The 24,954-nt window shown below is 46.9% G+C and overlaps 1 protein-coding gene across 17 annotated transcripts in view; it reads right to left on the bottom strand.

The window, feature by feature from the left end:
• The window catches only part of EYA4 (EYA transcriptional coactivator and phosphatase 4), a 481,052-nt gene that overhangs the window by 128,085 nt on the left and 328,013 nt on the right, over positions 1-24,954 (bottom strand). For 14 of the 17 annotated variants that reach the window (XM_068231595.1, XM_068231603.1, XM_068231600.1 and 11 more), the window contains one exon: positions 15,040-15,220. In XM_068231595.1, the coding sequence (XP_068087696.1) occupies positions 15,040-15,220 (181 nt within the window). The remainder of the gene's footprint in view (positions 1-15,039; positions 15,221-24,954) is intronic. The other 3 variants (XM_068231607.1, XM_068231594.1, XM_068231599.1) reach the window with 1 other exon arrangement.

Genomic DNA, 24,954 nt, shown 5'->3' with positions numbered 1-24,954 from the left:
ATTAGGCTTTCTTTAGGTGGGACATTATGCCAAGAATTATTTTATTCTAAATGTGTTTTAATGGGAAAATAGGAAAAATGTGGGAAAAAATTATTTTTCAGTTTTCGGCCATTATAGTTTTTAAATAATGCATGCTACTGTAATTAAAACCCATGAAATATATTTGCCCTTTTGTCCCGGTTATAAAACCGTTTAAATTATGTCCCTATCACAATGTTTGGCGCCAATATTTTATTTGGAAATAAAGGTGCATTTTTTTCAGTTTTGCGTCCATCCCTAATTACAAGCCCATAGTTTATAAAGTAACAGTGTTGTACCCTCCTGACATAAATATTTAAAAAGTTCAGTCCCTAAGGTAACTATTTATGTATTTTTTTTAATTGTAAATTTTTTAATTTTTTTTTTTTATTACAAAAAAAAAAATGGGGAGTGTGGGAGGTAATGAGTTAATTTTAGATGGCGCCGGACTCGGACGCCTCGGCCACAGGGCTCCAGCCTTTTTTGCTTTTTTAGGAGGAAATCTCTCCTCCACTCACCTCTGAGCTTCACCTCTTGCTGAGGTAGGAGGCGGAGGACATGGGTACTGCCGGTCCGGCTCTGCACTGGCCACGGATCGGCATATGACTGCGAGAGGATCAGCTGCTCAGGAGGCCAAACGTGCAGGGCACAGGCATGGAGGCATGACGCCGGCGGCATGCCAGCTGATCGGGCGGACAGCTGATCGGGGCCCACGTGCCTTGATTGGTACTCCACCGCCGCTGCCCAGACTACTGAGGGGGAACTGTGTAGCCTGCCACTGCTGGAGCCTCACACCACACTGGAGCCACACTAGCAGCTCTCCTTCGCTGCTACCAGCTGATCGGGCGGACAGCTGATCGAGGCCCACGTGCCCGGTTTGGTACTTCATCGCCGCTGCCCGGACTGCTGAGGGGGAAGGGAACTGTGTAGCCTGCCGCTGCTGGAGCCTCACACCACACTGGAGCCACACTAGCAGCTCTCCTCCTCTGCTGCCAGCTGATCGGACGGACAGCTGATCGGGGCCCACGTGCTCTGATTGGTACTCCATCGCCGCTGCCCGGACTGCTGAGGGGGAACTGTGTAGCCTGCCGCTGCTGGAGCCTGCTGGGGCCTCACACCACACTGGAGCCACACTAAAAGCTCCCCTCCGCTGCTGCCGGGTCCGCTGCTGCGTCTGCCTTTTTACGCGGACACAGTAGGCCACTGATCCCCGATTGCTGCCCCGAGCCAGCCACCGCCACAACTGGAAGTTTCAGAGACCGCAGGACCCCACACCTAAGCAGGCTCACGGGCGAGCTGCCGACACAAAGCTGAGTGTCCATAGTCACCGCTTCCTGCGGGACCTCCCACATGGAAGAGATCCTCAGCTGAGCTCCAGAGAGGTCTCCACCACCATCTCCACCATCTGCAGCCTCCAGCCTGCTCAGCCACCCAGTGCCTAACTCTGCCACTGCTGAGGACCGAGTTAGCCTGCACCACCACCCAGCCCTGAAGATCAGCTGCCCACCTGCCAACATCGGGGAACCGGACCACAGGCATGGACACTTCTCGGTCTGATTGTCGGACCCAGGGGTGTTATTACATCTGCAGCCCTAAAAGTACTCTGCCTCTGTCTCTCTCCTCTTGCCTTGGTTCTGTCTCTTTCTTCCTCAGTCTCTCTTTAGCTATCCCTTCTCTCTATCTCTCTCTCTTTCTCTATCCACTCTTTTCCAGGACACACTGCGGGGCACCTGGAACTGCTACGGAGCTGAGTGAGCGCCGCCCGTAGATGGCAGGCTGCTCCTCTCACGCGGCACCCCAGACTCCCCCACACGTCCCTCATGTATGTAGGTATATGCTTACTTGTATACATTACTGGACCTGAATGTATATGTTGGATCGCATTTATGTGTTTGTACCATCTCCGACCCTGTATGAGCCAAAAATAATTCCGGGTACAACCCCCGTTGTACTTGGCGAAAAAAAAATGATTCTGATTCATTTGTATGTGAAAAATGTTTAGGGTGTAGTTTTACTATTTGGCCACAAGATGGCACCAGTAACTTTTTGTTTAACCCTCCTGGCGGTTTGTCAAAATCCGCCAGGGGGCAGCAAATATGTTTTTAAAAAAAAATAAAAAAATTTCATGTAGCGAGATGAGGTCTCGCTACATGATAGCCGCTGCTCAGCGGCATCCCTCCAGCCCCTCCGATCGCCGCCGAAAGAACGGGATCTCTTGGAGGGCTTCCCCCGTCGCCATGGCGACGGGGCGGGATGACGTCACCGACGTCATCGACGTCGTGACGTCAAAGGGGACTCCGATCCACCCCACGGCGCTGCCTGGCACTGATTGGCCAGGCAGCGCACGAAGTCTGGGGGGAGGGGGGCTGCGGCGACGCGTATAGCGGCGTATCAGCGGGTAGCAGCGGCGATCGGGCACTGCACGCAGCTAGCAAAGTGCTAGCTGCGTGCAGCAAAAAAAAAATTATGCAAATCGGCCCAGCGGGGCCTGAGCGGTGCCTCCCGGCGGCATACCGCCAGGGAGGTTAATGCGACGCTTGGAGGAAGTAGTAGGAGGCTGGGTACGTTTTTTTTTTTCACAATGATCGCGCTGCTTAGTGGAAAAGCAGCGGATCATTGCGGGGCTTGGATCAACGAATGGGAATGGATTTTCCCATTCATTGATCTCCGGGCGAGCGGCCGGCGGCGTGTTTACCCGCGGGAATGCGCGCTAGAGCGAGCGGGAGCGCAGGCAGCGGCGGGAGCACGGAAAGTACGGATTTCTCCGTCCCTGGGGGTTAAAGGATGGAAAAAGGGACGGAAAAATTCGTACGGGCGGGGGTAAAGTTGTTAAAATTAAATAAATATGGCAGCCTCCATATTCCTCTCACTTAAGCGGTCTTTTAGTAAGTAACAATAACAATAAAACAATAAGGCTTTGTAGCTATATATATATATATATATATATATATATATATATATATATATATATATATATATATATATATATATATACAGTACATATTTATGGTGGCTGCAGGGGGCTGGTAGAACCCCCAGGAAAGTTAAACTGGCTTTTTTAAAATTACTTTAGGTTTCCTTTAAACTTAAAGTGAACCTCCGGACTAAAAATCGACTCAGCAGCACTGAAAAGGCTTGGTGTTTCTTTAACAGTTTTACAGCATCAAAACTTTTTTTCTCTTATACAAGCCTCATTTTTAGCTGCACAGAAGAAAACTGCCCGGGCTTTTTTCCCCTGATGCTGTGCAAAGCATGATGGGATTTCTGATGTTGTTGTTCTCATTCTGCTGTTTTGGTGCAATTTTTTTTTTTTTACATTTTAAATTTGACATTTGAAGCCTAGCGTGTGCAGCTGGGAAGGGTAATCAGGACACAGGACAGTTGGAACTGCGTCTCCTGCTCTTTGTCACCTCCTTTCAACCAAAAAGATGGCTGCCCCATGACAAAGATGGCAGCCCCCATGAATCACAAACATTTGCCTGTTCTTTTAAAACAGGGTGGGTAAGAGATTATATTACCTATCTACTCTAATTAACATAACTAATGTAACTTAATGACAGTATGTTTGTTTAGGCTGAAGTTCCCCTTTAAGGCCTCTTGCACACTGCAAGCAATTCAGATTCAGATTCCGCTTTTTAATCTGTTTTTACTTCCGATTCAGATTCAGATTTGCAGTTTGCTCCTTGCACACTGCAAATCTGAATCTGAATCGGAGGTAAAAACTGATTAAAAAGCGGAATCTGAATCTGATTTGCTTGCAGTGTGCAAGAGGCCTAAAGTGTACTTCAGATGGGGCCACTTTAAAAATGTATACATAAACTGGGGTTTCCTTCAGCCCCCTTCGGGCCTGGTCACTCCCTTGTCATCCTCGGTTTCCTCCAGTCGGCGCAGACGCAGTCGGCCAGGCGCGCTTCCCAGTCTTGCTCCCATGGCCCAGAGCGTTCTGCGCCTGCACAGTAGTACTGTGCAGGCACAAAATACTCCCAGCGACGTAAACGTAGCGTGAGTGTGCACGCTGCCAGGCCATGCATGCACAGTTGGTGCCGGACTGGAGGACTTTACGGGCCAATTGTGGACGAACAGGGAGTTGTAATAGGACAGCACAGGAGTGATCAGGCCAGAGGGGGCTGGAGAAAGCCCCAGATATGTATTTTGTCTTTATAAGCCCATATCAGGTTCCCTTTAAAGTGGTTATGTGATCACATAATGCCTGCACTTGGCTTACAGTATAATCTTGCATTTAGCTGATTGTAATGTGCTGATTAAGTTTTTTTCCTTTTACTATTGAAACAGAAGCATAGTATGTCCTTCTCTTCTGCTTATACTCCTTGCACAATTAGCTGTAACTACCTGTACTGTGTGCACTTGATGAGGTCAGCAACAGGTGTATTCTGCCTTGTCTACATACAGCTCTATCAGGGCTGACCTTGGAAGCAGAGAAATGAATAGCACTACCAGGACAAAGGTCAGATACTCATGACTGACAAAGGGCACTGCATATACTTATGGTAAATTGTGCGGGGGGAAATATTAATTAACAGAGGATCCGGCTGGCATAACCAGAACACAATAGGACACAAAAGCAAGGTATTGAATTGAATGAAATGTACATTATTATGCCCATCTCTGACCAGCTTAATTGGTGAAAGCATTGACAGGGCTGCTGAGTACAATAAAATGGACTGAAGCTGTAAGCACATTGAAACCAGGAATTCCCAGGCTTAGTCTTCTCCATGCACACATTTCAGTGCAACAGATGGTTCTCATAGCCACTTCTTGTGCTGTATTCTAGCCTGTCAGTAATATAAGTATATGGATACGGAATAATATAATTATTTTAGTCACTGATGGATTAAAGTAAGTACTACTGAAATAATTGTTACTAGTAAATCCAACTTTAAAAAAGACAATGCAGGTCTAGGAGCAGGGCTAAATGCAAAGTGTAGTGTAGTATGGTGTGTTCCATCTGCCAGGCCTCCATGGTGTGGCACTCACATTGATAGGACCATACAAACACAGTAAGGGTCAGACACCTCAAAAGAGGAGAAGGCTTCACAGCACTACACTAACAATGTCAGTGAAGAGTGCAATACAGGGCAGAAGTGACCTAGTAGTAGCCAATACTAGCTCTGCTGTGTTTTGTCTACAGCGGAGTTTAATAGTGCTTAAGTCTTGACCACCAGTGACTAATAGTCTTCCAGAGCCCCGCTTGTTTGTTGCTAGCCTTGTGCTACAGAGAACTATCAGCTATAGCATTCCTTCAGTGCTTACTCGGTAATTTAGGTAGAAATTAGTGTACCGAGGCAGGTAATTTCAACGCATGCTTTTCCCCGCACTGTACCTGTCCTGGTAGACATATGTTATTATGCCTATGGCCACAGAGCAGTATAATTTGGGAGCCGGTGATAGCCAGAACCCCAATTACCTCTCCCTCCATGGTGCTATGACTTGGAGGGGGAATAGTAACTAATGCCGCCCAAAATTTGAGCTGCAGCAGGGTGAGCCATCATTCAGCTCACCCTGTGCCAAAGTGACCGGCTGGTTTGTAGTGTACCATACATAGGGGCTTTGCTATGAACCTTTAAAGTCAACACACTGACCTTAATGGAATTTGCAAATTAGCGAAAAACCACAGAACCACTCCAAGTTCAAGGACATTTTCACAAGACTGCTATAGGCGGTTTCTCACATTCCTTATGTCCTGGTGGTGGGAGTTGCAGACATGAAAAATTCTGCACGGGGGGCGTGGCCGGAAGTCATGTAGAGCGGACGTGTTTGCTCTGAGCTCCCGCCGAAACATCCTAAAGAATCCGATTTTCTACTAACTACCCACCCAGCTCCGGTCTGTGAAGTGGTGGACTTGCTCTATAAGCTCCCCTGGACCAGATGGATACCAGAAACACCAAAGGGAAAACCGGGGACAAAGCGGCCGAGGTTGCTGCGAAGCTCCGGCAATTCAAGCGCGCAGGCCATGATGACGAGATCACCGAGGAGGAGACGCCAGCCTCTGGGCCTACCCTGCAACAGATTATGGAAGCCATTACTACATGTCAGGGCAGCCTAACATCTATTTCATCAACCCTGGATGAAGTTAAGACCGATGTCTCTCTTCTGCGTCACGACTTACAAAACCTGCGTGCACGCGTGGGAGAAGCCGAGGCCCGCATTAGTACACTAGAAGATGACGTCCGGCCTCTCCCACCAGCGGTCAAAGAGGTCCGCAGTGATATCAGCGTAATTAAAACCAGACAAGAGGACTTAGAAAACCGCAATCGGCGGTCCAACATACGGTTAGTGGGGCTCCCTGAGAGGGCGGAGGGAACATCCGCGGAAGACTTCGCTGAGAAGTTGCTTATTGATTTGTTTGGGCGGGATCGCTTCTCATCTGTTTTTGTGATCGAGAGGGCCCACAGAATCCCTGCAAAAATGCCCAACCCAGGCGCCCCGGCCCGCACCTTTATATTTAAATTACTTAATTACAGAGATAGAGATACGGTTCTCCGTGCTGCCCGGGAAATGGGTGAAGTTTCTTATGAAAACTCGAAACTTTCATTTTACCCAGACTTCTCCATTGAAGTACAAAAACAACGAGCTCAATTTGCTAATGTGAAGCGGGCATTACGTGACTCTGCCCTCCCTTATGCCATGATCTACCCTGCTAAGTTGCGTGTGGTCGCCGATGATCAAACTCTCTTTTTTACCACTCCAAAGGAAGTCCGTGACTGGTTGGACACTAGACCGAAGGCCTCTCGTGCTTCCCCTAGACCCGAGGACTAACACTCTTATGCTTTGCTCCGCTGGTCCATTATGTTCCTAATTGATCCTCTGGATTTCCAATCACAAGACCTTTCTGATATAGGCTTACAGCCCGTCCTGTTCCACTTTTACCTTTGAAAGAAGGTCTGCACTTATGCTGTATTAGGCTAGAGGCTCATGGCTTGGCCTATTTGTTACTGGAATTTTTGCAGCTCTGACATTCTTACGCATTATATCTCCTGCTGTTGCTCCTGGTACATCATGCAGGCTGAAATCTAACCACTTTTTCTCCCTACAGGCACATCAATAGGTCGTTTTTGGGTCTCTTTTCTCTCCTTTATAAGGATAAAATCCAGAATACAACAGTTCTATATATAGCAAGTGTTAAGAATTATAAATGTTCACTACTCATAGGTATGTTTTTCTTATCAGGTTCCGGCTTTTGGGGTTCAGGTAGTTTTTCCAATTTCCCCCTCTCCTGTACTATTTAGATATCCTTGGGCGGGAGTTCCTTAGCGAAATCCCAGTCCCAGTATTTTTGTAGCTCCTCGCTACATATCTGACGCATTCAGCCCTTGACGGGTGTAGATAGATTATCTCCCTGTCTTGGACTGCCTGCCTCTGCGTTTTCTCTCCCCCCCCCCCCCTCAGTGAGCAATTTTTCCCACTGAGGGTTCCTGGGCAAGTGGTCAGGTGGTTATTAAAGGGCATATAGCCCAGAGAGTAATTTTATTGTTAGTAGTTTTGTTTAGCCTTTTGTTTCATGTGTTTGATTATATTTGAGTTTGTATATTTTGTGCGGTCCTGCCTGCTTCCTCCCCTCTTTGCTCCCCAGGGTATCTACACATGCTTTCAGAATGATGTCCTCTGATTTGAAAATCATTACTCATAATGTTAGAGGACTAAATAATCCTGTAAAGAGGCGTAAAGCCTTTCATAACTATGCTCAGGAGCATGCTTCTCTATTATTTCTACAAGAAACACATTTTGTGCATAACAGAATCCCTGCTTACTTTGATAAGAGATATCGTAGGGGATACTTCTCCACATTTAGTAGAAAGGCCAGAGGGGTAGCAATTTTTTTTGCAAATTATGTCTCCTTTAATTTGCTTGACTCTTATAAAGACCCTGAAGGGAGAGTTTTAGTCCTCAAAGGCACACTAGATGGCAAGTTAGTTACACTAATTAATTGCTATGCACCAAATGCTTCGCAAACTGAATTCCTTAAAAAACTCGCCCCACTAATTGAGAAATTTAATTCCCCTCATATGATAATAGCAGGCGACTTTAACTCTGTAGCAAATCCAGTCCTAGACCGCTCCACACTCTCTCCTTTTGCACATAGCTTTCCTAGAAGGCTGACGGGGATTTTGGCCAGAGCGCGGGTGATTGATGTCTGGAGAGCACATAATATAGGATGCCGGCAATACACTTTCTTCTCCCATCCGCGACAATCCTATGCTCGTCTTGATTACATTTTCCTCTCCCCTATCATTGCTTCTAATTCAATTGCCTCGGATATCATCACCTGCGCCTGGTCAGATCACCACATGGTCTCTTCCACACTCAAAGGATTTGGTTTACCCTTTCAGCTTAAACATTGGAGATTAAATGACTCCTTGATTGCCGACCATGCAAGTAGACTCGAAGTAGCCAGTGCTTTAGAGGAGTACTTCCTATTTAATGACGAAGGTAATACTCCCCCAGCACTACGCTGGGTTGCCCATAAACCGGTCATTAGAGGGGTTCTTATCCACAAGGCGATTCAGGCCAAAAAGCAAAGATCTGCTAAAATTTTGTCCCTGTCCAAAGAATTGGATGCTCTTTATAAACGACATTTTCCTAATCCTGATCCAGATATCCTACAACTTATTACTCTTAAAAGGACAGAGTTGGACACAGTTTTAAACTCCACACATATGAAGGCCTTAAAATTTTCTAAAGCTAGATTCCTCCTAAAGGGAAACAATCCCTCCACTCAGTTCGCCCGTAAACTCACTGAATATTACAAACCCCCGCATACCTATAAGCTACGAAATAAAAAAGGTGCTGTGGAAACATTGCCCTCTGGTGTGATAAAAATATTTGAGGACTACTACTCTAGATTACTGGGACAGTCTCCTGGTTTTGACTCGGTTGCTCTTGGATCTTGGCTGGATCAACTTAATCTCCCTACATTATCCAATGAACAACTAGATATGTTAAATGCCCCCATTACTATGTCTGAAGTTCAGTCTACTATAAAATCTCTCAAATCCTCCACAGCGCCAGGACCTGATGGCTTTTCCCCTCAATATTATAAAAAATTCTCAGATCTCCTATCTATCCCCCTTACTAGCCTTTTTAATAATATTCTCAAAGGAGGTAAATTTCCCCCTGAGATGCTTGAAGCTTCTCTTACTCTTCTCCCTAAACCAGGGGCTGATCACACTACCCCAGCAGGATTTCGCCCCATATCTATATTAAATAATGACATTAAGATCTTTGCCAAGATCCTGGCTGTGCGGCTGGGTTCCATTGTGGGTTACCTTGTTGGGAATAACCAAACAGGTTTTATTCCAGGAAGACAGGGATCAGATAATGTGAGGCTTGCAGTCGATATAATTCAAGACGCAGAGTTAAATAATAATAGACTGCTGATGTTAGGGCTCGACATCAGCAAGACTTTCGACTCGGTGGGCTGGCAGTATTTATCCAAAACTTTACAACGCTTTGGTTTCTCAGGTCCTTTCCTCACAGCAATCCTTTCTATGTATAATGACCCCACTACAATCATTCGTATACCTGGAGCCTCCTCTGCAAACATAACTCTCAAACGTGGTACAAGGCAGGGCTGCCCTCTATCGCCTCTGCTTTTTGCCCTTGCACTTGAGCCACTAGCAGAGGCGATCCGGCAACACCCTGATATTGCAGGATACGGTCATGACAATTGCAAATTAGTGCTCTATGCGGACGATGCACTCCTATTTTTAACCCGGCTGGTCACTACTCTCCCTAATCTATTTTCCCTACTCAATACATTTGCGTCCTTTTCAGGACTTTATGTTAATACTTCCAAATCAACTGCCATGCCAATTAATCTACTGCCACACACTATAAAATTACTGGAGGCAAACTTTGATTTTAAATGGTGCAGCAAGACATTTAAATATTTGGGTGTTCTGCTTACACCATTATATAGTAATCTTTTTGCAGCTAATTATCCCCCCCTATTTCGCTCTTTAAACACGTTATTAAAAAACTGGTCCCATTACAAGGTCTCTTGGTTGGGACGTAGCTTAGCCTGTAAAATGATTATACTTCCTAAAATTCTTTATTTATTCCGTATGCTACCCCTTACCTTTCCCAAAAAAATCATAACCCCTATGCAATCTCAGATTAACAAATATATTTGGAATGCAAAGCCAGCCAGAGTCAGGGCTCAAATTTTATATAGACATCCCACGCAGGGAGGCATAGGCCTACCCAATTTATGGCACTATTATCTTGCTGCTAAACTAAATCAAATTCTAGACTGGGGCACTACTATTTCCCCTCCACTTTGGTGGAATTTTGAAGCAGTGGCTGTCCGCCCTTATTTTCTTTCTCATTTGATCACTGTAGTGACCAGTCGGGATATATCTTCTCTGGTTAAACTCAATAGGATTGTGGCCTCGCTTGCTAAATTATGGTCTGACATTGCTTATAAGTTTAAGTTAATCAAGTCTCTACCTGCTAAATTATCCTTTTTGGGTAACCCCAGGTTTGCTCCAGCGTTTCAAAACTCCTCTCAATTTGCCTGGTGGATGGAAAAAGGCTTAATAACAGCCTCCCGCTTTTGGTCTGGCAATGCGTTTGTCCCATTTCAACATTTAAGGTATACTTTTGATGCCCCTTTAAGAGAGGCCTTTCGTTATTGCCAGATCAAACACTTTTATAAATCTCAATTTCCTACTCCCCCACCTTGGGAACCTTCTACCTTTGAAAATTTATACTTCAATCCAGCTAGACATAAAGGAACTATATCAATTTTATATGCCCTTTTATCAAGAGGGACAGAGGATAACGAAAAATTGCCATATATGAGGGCCTGGGAGCAAGACCTGAATTGTACCTTAACCCCTTCCCAATGGTCTTCCTGTTGGGAGGCGGTTTCAAAAGTAGTGAAATCCAATATTCTGAAGGATACCCCGGTAAAATTATTATTGAGATGGTATTTCACCCCTGCGCGGTTGCATACTATATATCCACAGGTATCCCCTACTTGCTTCCGTGGATGTGGCGGGCCAGGTACACTATATCACATTTTTTGGGAGTGTCCAATAGCAGCGCAATTTTGGTCCAGTATCAGCACCCTATTCTTTGAAATTTATAAAACCCATATTATACTAGGTCCCTCCCAGGCTCTCTTATACATTTCTGATGGATTAGTTGCAGGCCCACGTCTGACCTTTTTTAGATATTTAATTTGTGCAGGGCAGTGGACCATTGCCTTTAAATGGAAAGCACCTACTCTTGACATTGACACGGTAAATCATCGCCTAGATTTAATTGCACTAACAGACCGGGTTTTCTACATAGGCGTTGAAAACATGGACCGCTTTAACAAAATCTGGGATGCTTGGTTAACATATAGGGGACAACGTTAGGAATTTTATCAACAGGACTACAGGATGTTATTCGGAAATTCACCTGGAGAGGGCAGAGAGGGAAGGAAAGTTGTTTACAGGTTTGACCGCACATGAGATTTAAGTGTTGTGTTCTTTTGTTTTGTCTTGTTCTGTAGGCTATATTTAGCCTATTATATCCTACAATTTCCTTATTTGATGTGCTTATTCGATGCAATGTCAATTTTTTTCTGCTATTCTGCACTAGCTAATTTTAACAATATCTGATGTTGGTAATATGTATATTTCATGCACATCAATAAACTTCGTCTTTATAAAAAAAAAAAAAAAAAGAAAAATTCTGCACATGTTAACTTCGGAAGTTGTAAGATATGCTGACAAGTCCAATTCTGTTTCTGAAGTCCACACAATAACTTGCCTTGGATGGTTGTAGTTTTGGACTTAACTTTGGTGGCACTGGAATTGGCACGGCCTCAAACAAAGCATAATCTGTTGTCATTGAACATAGTCTGTTCGTGGCTCTCTTCCATCTGCCCACACTCATCAGTTCTAAAGACTTCAAGTGCCAAGTGTGTTTTAGTAACTGTAAAGTAGCAATCCAAATTATTTGTGAGATGATTCTTTAAAGCTGCTATCACATGCCTGCCCATGCTTGAAAATGTTAGATGGCTTTTCAACTTAAATTTTATTGACACAGTCACATGTGAAAAAGGCTTAGTATCAGTCAATAGTTCTTTTGTAGCCTTGTCAAAAGGCTACAGTATACCAATAACTTAGCTATCATCAATTGAACACAGTGTAGACATTGTTTTTGACCTGGATTCATGGTATACTTTGTACCTTGACCATGTTTTCAGAGACTGATTTTGGTGTTATAGGTACATATGGATATAAGTTTATGCACCTCTGTTCAAAGGTTATTTGTAACATCATTAGTTTTGTATGGCGGAAAAGTGTAACTAAGTACAGTATAAAGTGGCCATACACTGGTCGATTTGCCATTAGATTCGACCAAAAGATAGATCCCTCTCTGATCGAATCTGATCAGAGAGGGATCGTAATGCCACCTTACTGCAAACAGATTGTGAATCGATTTCAGCCTGAAACCGATCACAATCTGTGGAGCTGCCCCCCCTCCCTGCATACATTACCTGTTCCGGCCGGCGCGAGTCCCCTGGTCCACCGCTGTCTTCTTCTCCGCCTGGTCCATCTTCTTCGCAACGGCTCCCGGCTGGCATCTTCTCCCATCACCTTCCGCATCACACATCCGGCATTCGCGTATAACTTTCTGTCACTTTCTGTCACTCCAGTGACAGCGGAAGTTCAAATACAGCGCAATCTATTTGTACTTCCGCTGTCACTGCAGTGACACAGGAAGTTATACACTGATGCCGTGATGCGGAAGGTGATGGGAGAAGATGCCAGCCGGGAGGTGACAGTGGTGACTCACGCAGGCGGAGCAGGTAATGTATCTCCGCTATATTGCGTCGGTCGTCGGGCATTCGAACGCCGCTATCAACGCACTCCCGACCCGCTCCCGACCCGATAGAAATCTTCTGCACGGATGGATCAACCGGAGTCGACAGAAACGATGGACGGAAATTCGGACGGAATCCATCGTTCTGTCAGCGGTGTGCGCGGCGATTTCATGGCCGTTTTGATCACTGTGATCTTTCGGCGGGATTTTTCGGTGGGAAAATCGTTAGGTGTAAGACTGAAATTGTGACTAATGCATCCTCTCCATGCTCCCTCACAAAATGCTGTGTTCATAGTGCATACAGACACAAAGATAACAGTAGATTGGTAAATATTATACTCTGTCAAAATGGTTAAATCAAGTCCATGACTATTCTTACCAGTTTGGTTCTCTGTGATTTCTGTTGTAGTCAAAGTGCTGAAGTCAAAATACAGTAGAAATATGGAAGCATTTTATTTTTTTTTTTGTATAGTTTCCAGGTGATTTGAAAAAAGTCATTATATTGCCCACAGCAGCATTACCATATTTGTGGCCTGCTGAAATTATCCTGTTTGGCAAATCTCTAAAGCACATACCTTTAACTACTGGGAAGGGCCCAATATCCCTGGCATGCATTCTTACAAGGCTATCTGCTAGTGCATAGAGATGTCGCAAACATAGAATTTTCGGTTGGTGAGCAGCGAACGTGAACTTCTGCAAATGTTTGCAAACATGCGAACCACCATAAACTTCAATGGGCAGGCAAATTTTAAAACCCACAAAAACTGTTTCTGGCCACAAAATTGTTGGAAAAGTTGTTTCAAGGGGTCCAACACCTGGACTGTTGCATGCCAGAGGGGGATCCATGCCAAAAGTCCCACCTAAAATTACGGAGTTGACGCAAAGTCTGGTTTTAATCCCTAAATGCAGAAATCACATTATGCACAGCCCTATGTGTCAGTGGGCTGTGGAGTGTCACACACAGAGAAATGCAACTGCTTTTTAATAGGTGGGTGGGGGGTCCTGGAGGGGGTGCTAGCTGGTTGGCTGCCATGTGTCTGCTGACTGTGAGGTAAGGGGTCAAAGTTTGGCTTCATGATCATGTATTGTAAGCCTTTGGCAGGGCCCTCTTCCCTTGTGTATCATACTTGACTGTGTGCACTTTACCCAGAATTTGGAACTGGTAATTTTTTACCACTACCATTCCAGTTTATGATCTGGCATTGTACTATTATCTGCATTGTGTTGTGTATCTTATTGCTATTACCTGTATTGTTGTATCTATGGTCTGTTACCTGTATTGTTCTGTCAACCCTGTTATCATTGTCTGTAAGCCTATTTATTGTACAGCGCTGCGTAATATGTTGGCGCTATATAAATCTAATAAATAATAATAATAATAATGTATTGGGGGCGGGTCGAACACACCATATGCCGACCCAGCTGAGTCACTGATCCTTGGACCCTGGAGGAGGACAGAACTGCTGTGAGGGACCAGATAGACTTCTAGGGGCTGGAAGAAGACCCATGTAAGTAAAGCTTTATACACTTTATAGGCAGCACAGTAGCGCAGTGCATAGCATTCTTGCCTTGAGCGCTGGGTCCTTGGTTCGAGTCCCAGCCATTGTACTATCTGCAAAGAGTTTGTATGTTCTCCCTGTGCCTGCGTGGGTTTCCTCTAAGCACTCCGCTTTCCTCCCACATTCCAAAACCATACAGATAGTTTAATTGGCTTCCCCCCAAATTGGCCCTAGGCTACAATACATACACTACACGATACAAACATAGACATATGACAATGGTAGAGATTAGATTGTGAGCTCCTCCTAAGGGACAGTTTGTGACAAGACTATCTAGTCTGTAAAACATTGTGGAAGATGTTGTGCTATATAAATACTAAATAATGAGACACTTCCTTTAATTTTTGTTTGTAATTGAGAACACAAATAGGTTAATTAATTTGTATCATGGGTGTCTAATGTTAGTGAATTATAAGATAAAGCGAAGAACGAAAAAACTAAAATATATATTTTAAAAAACAGCATATAGCCACTATGATAAAGTCCTAATCAGTCTTGTTGTTACTTAACTATTATTTTATGTTGGTCCAGGTTTCTGTACAGCATAAAATTAGACCAAAAATCATGCATAATTTATTTTGTGTAATCTTTAAAATAACGTTGTAATCAATGTAGATTTTACCTGTATGAAGATCTGTACCTGGTTGACTGGTTAGGCCTGAAAGTGAATCTTGTAACTGATACGTTGACGATGATGAGGTGCCATCCACTGTGTTATTTGGGGTCATATAAGCCGAATATGTTGATGCTGAGTAATACGGTGCATATTGGTTTTGGCCAAAAGCTGTGTAAGAGGGATAATCCTGGAACAGTAGGAACAATTTATTAAGTTCAGTTGTAAAATGACTATTTGAGATTTGGCAGGAGAGGGGATTAATTAGCTCTTAACACTAGATTGAAGCCAGTATCCTGTTACTCCAGGTAGATTAAGCACAGTGTTAACACTTAACCAGAGAAAATTTCTTGCAAAATGTATGGTCTTAACGTCTTAATAATGTTGAAAGCTCAAACACAACCTATCATTACAGTACATTCCTGATACTTTCACAGGTGGCTGTGCTAAATTTATGAAAAAAAAGAACACCTTCTGTATTCAGCTTCATGTGCACCACTGCTATGCTGCACACATGTGTTTCCAAAGTTAAGTCAACCCAAATACTGGTCTGGATTTGTTGATAAAAGTTCTCGCTGTGGGCACCTGTACATGACTGCAGCTAAAAAAACTGTTGAGTCACTAACCAACCTTTCAGCAATCCTCGCTGTGATCAAATATGACCCAGGCAGATAGTTTTATTAAGTTCAGGTCAGTACTGAAGTCCTGCATTACTGCATTATGCTACTTGTATAGGGCCCTTTATCTTTACAATGTTACCTTACCCAGCCTGAGCAACAGTAAAATTGTCAAATGCTTGTTTTGTGCATATGCCCCAAAGTGCTTTAACTACCACACTGTAAACCCTATTTTATTAATAACAGGTTCCACTTATGGAGGAACTGCAGTGACATAAATTATTCAGGATACCCACTTTTACAGTAATTTTCCTTGTTTCAGCATCAGCTTTTCTAGCTATGGGGAATCCCCACTCATCTTCCCCCCGAGCATTCTGGGAGACCAGGTATTAATTGCATTGGCTTCGGAACTCTCAGTAAACAAGCATTCCACAGAGATCACCTGACAGGACTAAAGATTGCACAGTAGCTTATCGCTACTGTGATACGTTTCAGAATGTAAATCAAGGAGAGGAAGGATTTTACAATGGACAAACACTGACTCCATCATTTATTAACGAATAAAGTAAAAAATAAGCAATTTTATTCATTGTGTTATTTTTACTACAGTTCATCTTTAAAGCCTTCTAGCAAAGTTCCCAGTATCATTGGTGACTGTAGAGCTAATCGCTAATATGCAAATGATCAGCAAAATCTAAAGGAATACTATGTGCACCTAAATATAAAAAAGGAACATGCAAATAACACTAAAAACCCTCCTGAAGAACTCAGTGGGATGATGGAATACAATATTGGAAGCCAACACGAGACAGACAAAACAAGTGATCATCAAGCATAGCATCCACCAAAGTGGTGCCCTATCCCCTCTGCAGATCTGCATAGGCCAGAACCCCACAGCCAGGTAATTACACCAAAGTGGTGCCCTATCCCCTCTGCAGATCTGCATAGGCCAGAACCCCACAGCCAGATATTTACACCAAAGTGGTGCCCTATCCCCTCTGCAGATCTGCATAGGCCAGCACCCCACAGCCAGATAATTACACCAAAGTGGTGCCCTATCCCCTCTGCAGATCTGCATAGGCCAGAACCCCACAGCCAGATAATTACACCAAAGTGGTGCCCTATCCCCTCTGCAGATCTGCATAGGCCAGAACCCCACAGCCAGATAATTACACCAAAGTGGTGCCCTATCCCCTCTGCAGATCTGCATAGGCCAGAACCCCACAGCCAGATATTTACACCAAAGTGGTGCCCTATCCCCTCTGCAGATCTGCATAGGCCAGCACCCCACAGCCAGATAATTACACCAAAGTGGTGCCCTATCCCCTCTGCAGATCTGCATAGGCCAGAACCCCACAGCCAGATAATTACACCAAAGTGGTGCCCTATCCCCTCTGCAGATCTGCATAGGCCAGAACGGCACAGCCAGATAATTACACCAAAGTGGTGCCCTATCCCCTCTGCAGATCTGCATAGGCCAGAACCCCACAGCCAGATAATTACACCAAAGTGGTGCCCTATCCCCTCTGCAGATCTGCATAGGCCAGAACCCCACAGCCAGATAATTACACCAAAGTGATGCACTATCCCCTCTGCAGATCTGCATAGGCCAGAACCCCACAGCCAGATAATTACACCAAAGTGGTGCCCTATCCCCTCTGCAGATCTGCATAGGCCAGAACCCCACAGCCAGATAATTACATCAAAGTGGTGCCCCATCCCCTCTGCAGATCTGCATAGGCCAGAACCCCTCAGCCAGATAATTACACCAAAGTGGTGCCCTATCCCCTCTGCAGATCTGCATAGGCCAGAACCCCACAGCCATATAATTACACCAAAGTGGTGCCCTATCCCCTCTGCAGATCTGCATAGGCCAGAACCCCACAGCCAGATAATTACACCAAAGTGGTTCCCTATCCCCTCTGCAGATCTGCATAGGCCAGAACCCCACAGCCAGATAATTACACCACAGTGGTGCCCTATCCCCTCTGCAGATCTGCATAGGCCAGAACCCCACAGCCAGATAATTACACCAAAGTGGTGCCCTATCCCCTCTTCAGATCTGCATAGGCCAGCACCCCACAGCCAGATATTTACACCAAAGTGGTCCCCTTTACCCTCTGCAGATCTGCATAGGCCAGAACCCCACAGCCAGATAATTACACCAAAGTGGTGCCCTATCCCCTCTGCAGATCTGCATAGGCCAGAACCCCACAGCCAGATAATTACACCAAAGTGGTGCCCTATCCCCTCTGCAGATCTACATAGGCCAGAACCCCACAGCCAGATAATTACACCAAAGTGGTGCCCTATCCCCTCTGCAGATCTGCATAGGCCAGAACCCCATAGCCAGATAATTACACCAAAGTGGTGCCCTATCCCCTCTGCAGATCTGCATAGGCCAGAACCCCACAGCCAGATAATTACACCAAAGTGGTGCCCTATCCCCTCTGCAGATCTGCATAGGCCAGAACCCCACAGCCAGATATTTACACCAAAGTGGTGCCCTATCCCCTCTGCAGATCTGCATAGGCCAGCACCCCACAGCCAGATAATTACACCAAAGTGGTGCCCTATCCCCTCTGCAGATCTGCATAGGCCAGAACCCCACAGCCAGATAATTACACCAAAGTGGTGCCCTATCCCCTCTGCAGATCTGCATAGGCCAGAACCCCACAGCCAGATAATTACACCAAAGTGGTGCCCTATCCCCTCTGCAGATCTGCATAGGCCAGAACCCCACAGCCAGATATTTACACCAAAGTGGTGCCCTATCCCCTCTGCAGATCTGCATAGGCCAGCACCCCACAGCCAGATAATTACACCAAAGTGGTGCCCTATCCCCTCTGCAGATCTGCATAGGCCAGAACCCCACAGCCAGATAATTACACCAAAGTGGTGCCCTATCCCCTCTGCAGATCTGCATAGGCCAGCACCCCACAGCCAGATAATTACACCAAAGTGGTGCCCTATCCCCTCTGCAGATCTGCATAGGCCAGAACCCCACAGCCAGATAATTACACCAAAGTGGTGCCCTATCCCCTCTGCAGATCTGCATAGGCCAGAACCCCACAGCCAGATAATTACACCAAAGTGATGCCCTATCCCCTCTGCAGATCTGCATAGGCCAGAACCCCACAGCCAGATAATTACACCAAAGTGGTGCCCTATCCCCTCTGCAGATCTGCATAGGCCAGAACCCCACAGCCAGATAATTACACCAAAGTGGTGCCCTGTCCCCTCTGCAGATCTGCATAGGCCAGAACCCCACAGCCAGATAATTACACCAAAGTGGTGCCCTATCCCCTCTGCAGATCTGCATAGGCCAGAACCCCACAGCCAGATAATTACACCAAAGTGGTGCCCTATCCCCTCTGCAGATCTGCATAGGCCAGAACCCCACAGCCAGATAATTACACCAAAGTGATGCACTATCCCCTCTGCAGATCTGCATAGGCCAGAACCCCACAGCCAGATAATTACACCAAAGTGGTGCCCTATCCCCTCTGCAGATCTGCATAGGCCAGAACCCCACAGCCAGATAATTACATCAAAGTGGTGCCCCATCCCCTCTGCAGATCTGCATAGGCCAGAACCCCTCAGCCAGATAATTACACCAAAGTGGTGCCCTATCCCCTCTGCAGATCTGCATAGGCCAGAACCCCACAGCCATATAATTACACCAAAGTGGTGCCCTATCCCCTCTGCAGATCTGCATAGGCCAGAACCCCACAGCCAGATAATTACACCAAAGTGGTTCCCTATCCCCTCTGCAGATCTGCATAGGCCAGAACCCCACAGCCAGATAATTACACCACAGTGGTGCCCTATCCCCTCTGCAGATCTGCATAGGCCAGAACCCCACAGCCAGATAATTACACCAAAGTGGTGCCCTATCCCCTCTTCAGATCTGCATAGGCCAGCACCCCACAGCCAGATATTTACACCAAAGTGGTCCCCTTTACCCTCTGCAGATCTGCATAGGCCAGAACCCCACAGCCAGATAATTACACCAAAGTGGTGCCCTATCCCCTCTGCAGATCTGCATAGGCCAGAACCCCACAGCCAGATAATTACACCAAAGTGGTGCCCTATCCCCTCTGCAGATCTACATAGGCCAGAATCCCACAGCCAGATAATTACACCAAAGTGATGCCCTATCCCCTCTGCAGATCTGCATAGGCCAGAACCCCATAGCCAGATAATTACACCAAAGTGGTGCCCTATCCCCTCTGCAGATCTGCATAGGCCAGAACCCCACAGCCAGATAATTACACCAAAGTGGTGCCCTATCCCCTCTGCAGATCTGCATAGGCCAGAATGGCACAGCCAGATAATTACACCAAAGTGGTGCCCTATCCCCTCTGCAGATCTGCATAGGCCAGAACCCCACAGCCAGATAATTACACCAAAGTGGTGCCCTATCCCCTCTGCAGATCTGCATAGGCCAGAACCCCACAGCCAGATAATTACACCAAAGTGGTGCCCTATCCCCTCTGCAGATCTGCATAGGCCAGAACCCCACAGCCAGATAATTACACCAAAGTGGTGCCCTATCCCCTCTGCAGATCTGCATAGGCCAGAACCCCACAGCCAGATAATTACATCAAAGTGGTGCCCCATCCCCTCTGCAGATCTGCATAGGCCAGAACCCCTCAGCCAGATAATTACACCAAAGTGGTGCCCTATCCCCTCTGCAGATCTGCATAGGCCAGAACCCCACAGCCATATAATTACACCAAAGTGGTGCCCTATCCCCTCTGCAGATCTGCATAGGCCAGAACCCCACAGCCAGATCATTACACCAAAGTGGTTCCCTATCCCCTCTGCAGATCTGCATAGGCCAGAACCCCACAGCCAGATAATTACACCACAGTGGTGCCCTATCCCCTCTGCAGATCTGCATAGGCCAGAACCCCACAGCCAAATAATTACACCAAAGTGGTGCCCTATCCCCTCTGCAGATCTGCATAGGCCAGAACCCCACAGCCAGATAATTACACCAAAGTGGTGCCCTATCCCCTCTTCAGATCTGCATAGGCCAGCACCCCACAGCCAGATATTTACACCAAAGTGGTCCCCTTTACCCTCTGCAGATCTGCATAGGCCAGAACCCCACAGCCAGATAATTACACCAAAGTGGTGCCCTATCCCCTCTGCAGATCTGCATAGGCCAGAACCCCACAGCCAGATAATTACACCAAAGTGGTGCCCTATCCCCTCTGCAGATCTACATAGGCCAGAACCCCACAGCCAGATAATTACACCAAAGTGGTGCCCTATCCCCTCTGCAGATCTGCATAGGCCAGAACCCCACAGCCAGATAATTACACCAAAATGGTGTCCTATCCCCTCTGTAGATCTGCATAGGCCAGAACCCCACAGCCAGATAATTACACCAAAGTGGTGCCCTATCCCCTCTTCAGATCTGCATAGGCCAGCACCCCACAGCCAGATATTTACACCAAAGTGGTCCCCTTTACCCTCTGCAGATCTGCATAGGCCAGAACCCCACAGCCAGATAATTACACCAAAGTGGTGCCCTATCCCCTCTGCAGATCTGCATAGGCCAGAACCCCACAGCCAGATAATTACACCAAAGTGGTGCCCTATCCCCTCTGCAGATCTACATAGGCCAGAACCCCACAGCCAGATAATTACACCAAAGTGGTGCCCTATCCCCTCTGCAGATCTGCATAGGCCAGAACCCCATAGCCAGATAATTACACCAAAGTGGTGCCCTATCCCCTCTGCAGATCTGCATAGGCCAGAACCCCACAGCCAGATAATTACACCAAAGTGGTGCCCTATCCCCTCTGCAGATCTGCATAGGCCAGAACCCCACAGCCAGATATTTACACCAAAGTGGTGCCCTATCCCCTCTGCAGATCTGCATAGGCCAGCACCCCACAGCCAGATAATTACACCAAAGTGGTGCCCTATCCCCTCTGCAGATCTGCATAGGCCAGAACCCCACAGCCAGATAATTACACCAAAGTGGTGCCCTATCCCCTCTGCAGATCTGCATAGGCCAGAACCCCACAGCCAGATAATTACACCAAAGTGGTGCCCTATCCCCTCTGCAGATCTGCATAGGCCAGAACCCCACAGCCAGATATTTACACCAAAGTGGTGCCCTATCCCCTCTGCAGATCTGCATAGGCCAGCACCCCACAGCCAGATAATTACACCAAAGTGGTGCCCTGTCCCCTCTGCAGATCTGCATAGGCCAGAACCCCACAGCCAGATAATTACACCAAAGTGGTGCCCTATCCCCTCTGCAGATCTGCATAGGCCAGAACCCCACAGCCAGATAATTACACCAAAGTGGTGCCCTATCCCCTCTGCAGATCTGCATAGGCCAGAACCCCACAGCCAGATAATTACACCAAAGTGATGCACTATCCCCTCTGCAGATCTGCATAGGCCAGAACCCCACAGCCAGATAATTACACCAAAGTGGTGCCCTATCCCCTCTGCAGATCTGCATAGGCCAGAACCCCACAGCCAGATAATTACATCAAAGTGGTGCCCCATCCCCTCTGCAGATCTGCATAGGCCAGAACCCCTCAGCCAGATAATTACACCAAAGTGGTGCCCTATCCCCTCTGCAGATCTGCATAGGCCAGAACCCCACAGCCATATAATTACACCAAAGTGGTGCCCTATCCCCTCTGCAGATCTGCATAGGCCAGAACCCCACAGCCAGATAATTACACCAAAGTGGTTCCCTATCCCCTCTGCAGATCTGCATAGGCCAGAACCCCACAGCCAGATAATTACACCACAGTGGTGCCCTATCCCCTCTGCAGATCTGCATAGGCCAGAACCCCACAGCCAGATAATTACACCAAAGTGGTGCCCTATCCCCTCTTCAGATCTGCATAGGCCAGCACCCCACAGCCAGATATTTACACCAAAGTGGTCCCCTTTACCCTCTGCAGATCTGCATAGGCCAGAACCCCACAGCCAGATAATTACACCAAAGTGGTGCCCTATCCCCTCTGCAGATCTGCATAGGCCAGAACCCCACAGCCAGATAATTACACCAAAGTGGTGCCCTATCCCCTCTGCAGATCTACATAGGCCAGAATCCCACAGCCAGATAATTACACCAAAGTGATGCCCTATCCCCTCTGCAGATCTGCATAGGCCAGAACCCCATAGCCAGATAATTACACCAAAGTGGTGCCCTATCCCCTCTGCAGATCTGCATAGGCCAGAACCCCACAGCCAGATAATTACACCAAAGTGGTGCCCTATCCCCTCTGCAGATCTGCATAGGCCAGAATGGCACAGCCAGATAATTACACCAAAGTGGTGCCCTATCCCCTCTGCAGATCTGCATAGGCCAGAACCCCACAGCCAGATAATTACACCAAAGTGGTGCCCTATCCCCTCTGCAGATCTGCATAGGCCAGAACCCCACAGCCAGATAATTACACCAAAGTGGTGCCCTATCCCCTCTGCAGATCTGCATAGGCCAGAACCCCACAGCCAGATAATTACACCAAAGTGGTGCCCTATCCCCTCTGCAGATCTGCATAGGCCAGAACCCCACAGCCAGATAATTACATCAAAGTGGTGCCCCATCCCCTCTGCAGATCTGCATAGGCCAGAACCCCTCAGCCAGATAATTACACCAAAGTGGTGCCCTATCCCCTCTGCAGATCTGCATAGGCCAGAACCCCACAGCCATATAATTACACCAAAGTGGTGCCCTATCCCCTCTGCAGATCTGCATAGGCCAGAACCCCACAGCCAGATCATTACACCAAAGTGGTTCCCTATCCCCTCTGCAGATCTGCATAGGCCAGAACCCCACAGCCAGATAATTACACCACAGTGGTGCCCTATCCCCTCTGCAGATCTGCATAGGCCAGAACCCCACAGCCAAATAATTACACCAAAGTGGTGCCCTATCCCCTCTGCAGATCTGCATAGGCCAGAACCCCACAGCCAGATAATTACACCAAAGTGGTGCCCTATCCCCTCTTCAGATCTGCATAGGCCAGCACCCCACAGCCAGATATTTACACCAAAGTGGTCCCCTTTACCCTCTGCAGATCTGCATAGGCCAGAACCCCACAGCCAGATAATTACACCAAAGTGGTGCCCTATCCCCTCTGCAGATCTGCATAGGCCAGAACCCCACAGCCAGATAATTACACCAAAGTGGTGCCCTATCCCCTCTGCAGATCTACATAGGCCAGAACCCCACAGCCAGATAATTACACCAAAGTGGTGCCCTATCCCCTCTGCAGATCTGCATAGGCCAGAACCCCACAGCCAGATAATTACACCAAAATGGTGTCCTATCCCCTCTGTAGATCTGCATAGGCCAGAACCCCACAGCCAGATAATTACACCAAAGTGGTGACCTATCCCCTCTGCAGATCTGCATAGGCCAGAACCCCACACCACAGCCAGATAATTACACCAAAGTGGTGCCCTATCCCCTCTGCAGATCTGCATAGGCCAGAACCCCACAACCAGATATTTACACCAAAGTGATGCACTATCGCCTCTGCAGATCTGCATAGGCCAGAACCCCACAGCCAGATAATTACACCAAAGTGGTGCCCTATCCCCTCTGCAGATCTACATAGGCCAGGACCCCACAGCCAAATAATTACACCAAAGTGGTGCCCTATCCCCTCTGCAGATCTGCATAGGCCAGAACCCCACAGCCAGATAATTACACCAAAGTGGTGCCCTATCCCCTCTGCAGATCTGCATAGGCCAGAACCCCACAGCCAGATAATTACACCAAAATGGTGTCCTATCCGCTCTGTAGATCTGCATAGGCCAGAACCCCACAGCCAGATAATTACACCAAAGTGGTGCCCTATCCCCTCTGCAGATCTGCATAGGCCAGAACCCCACAGCCAGCTAATTACACCAAAGTGGTGCCCTATCCCCTCTGTAGATCTGCATAGGCCAGAACCCCACACCACAGCCAGATAATTACACCAAAGTGGTGCCCTATCCCCTCTGCAGATCTGCATAGGCCAGAACCCCACAGCCAGATAATTACACCAAAGTGATGCCCTATCCCCTCTGCAGATCTGCATAGGCCAGAACCCCACAACCAGATAATTACACCAAAGTGATGCAGTATCGCCTCTGCAGATCTGCATAGGCCAGAACCCCACAGCCAGATAATTACACCAAAGTGGTGCCCTATCCCCTCTGCAGATCTGCATAGGCCAGAACCCCACAGCCAAATAATTACACCAAAGTGGTGCCCTATCCCCTCTGCAGATTTGCATAGGCCAGAACCCCACAGCCAGATAATTATACCAAA

Source organism: Hyperolius riggenbachi, chromosome 4, assembly GCF_040937935.1.
Source record: "Hyperolius riggenbachi isolate aHypRig1 chromosome 4, aHypRig1.pri, whole genome shotgun sequence".
In the NCBI taxonomy this organism is placed as follows: domain Eukaryota; kingdom Metazoa; phylum Chordata; class Amphibia; order Anura; family Hyperoliidae; genus Hyperolius; species Hyperolius riggenbachi.
This window is presented reverse-complemented; position numbering and strand designations above follow the sequence as displayed.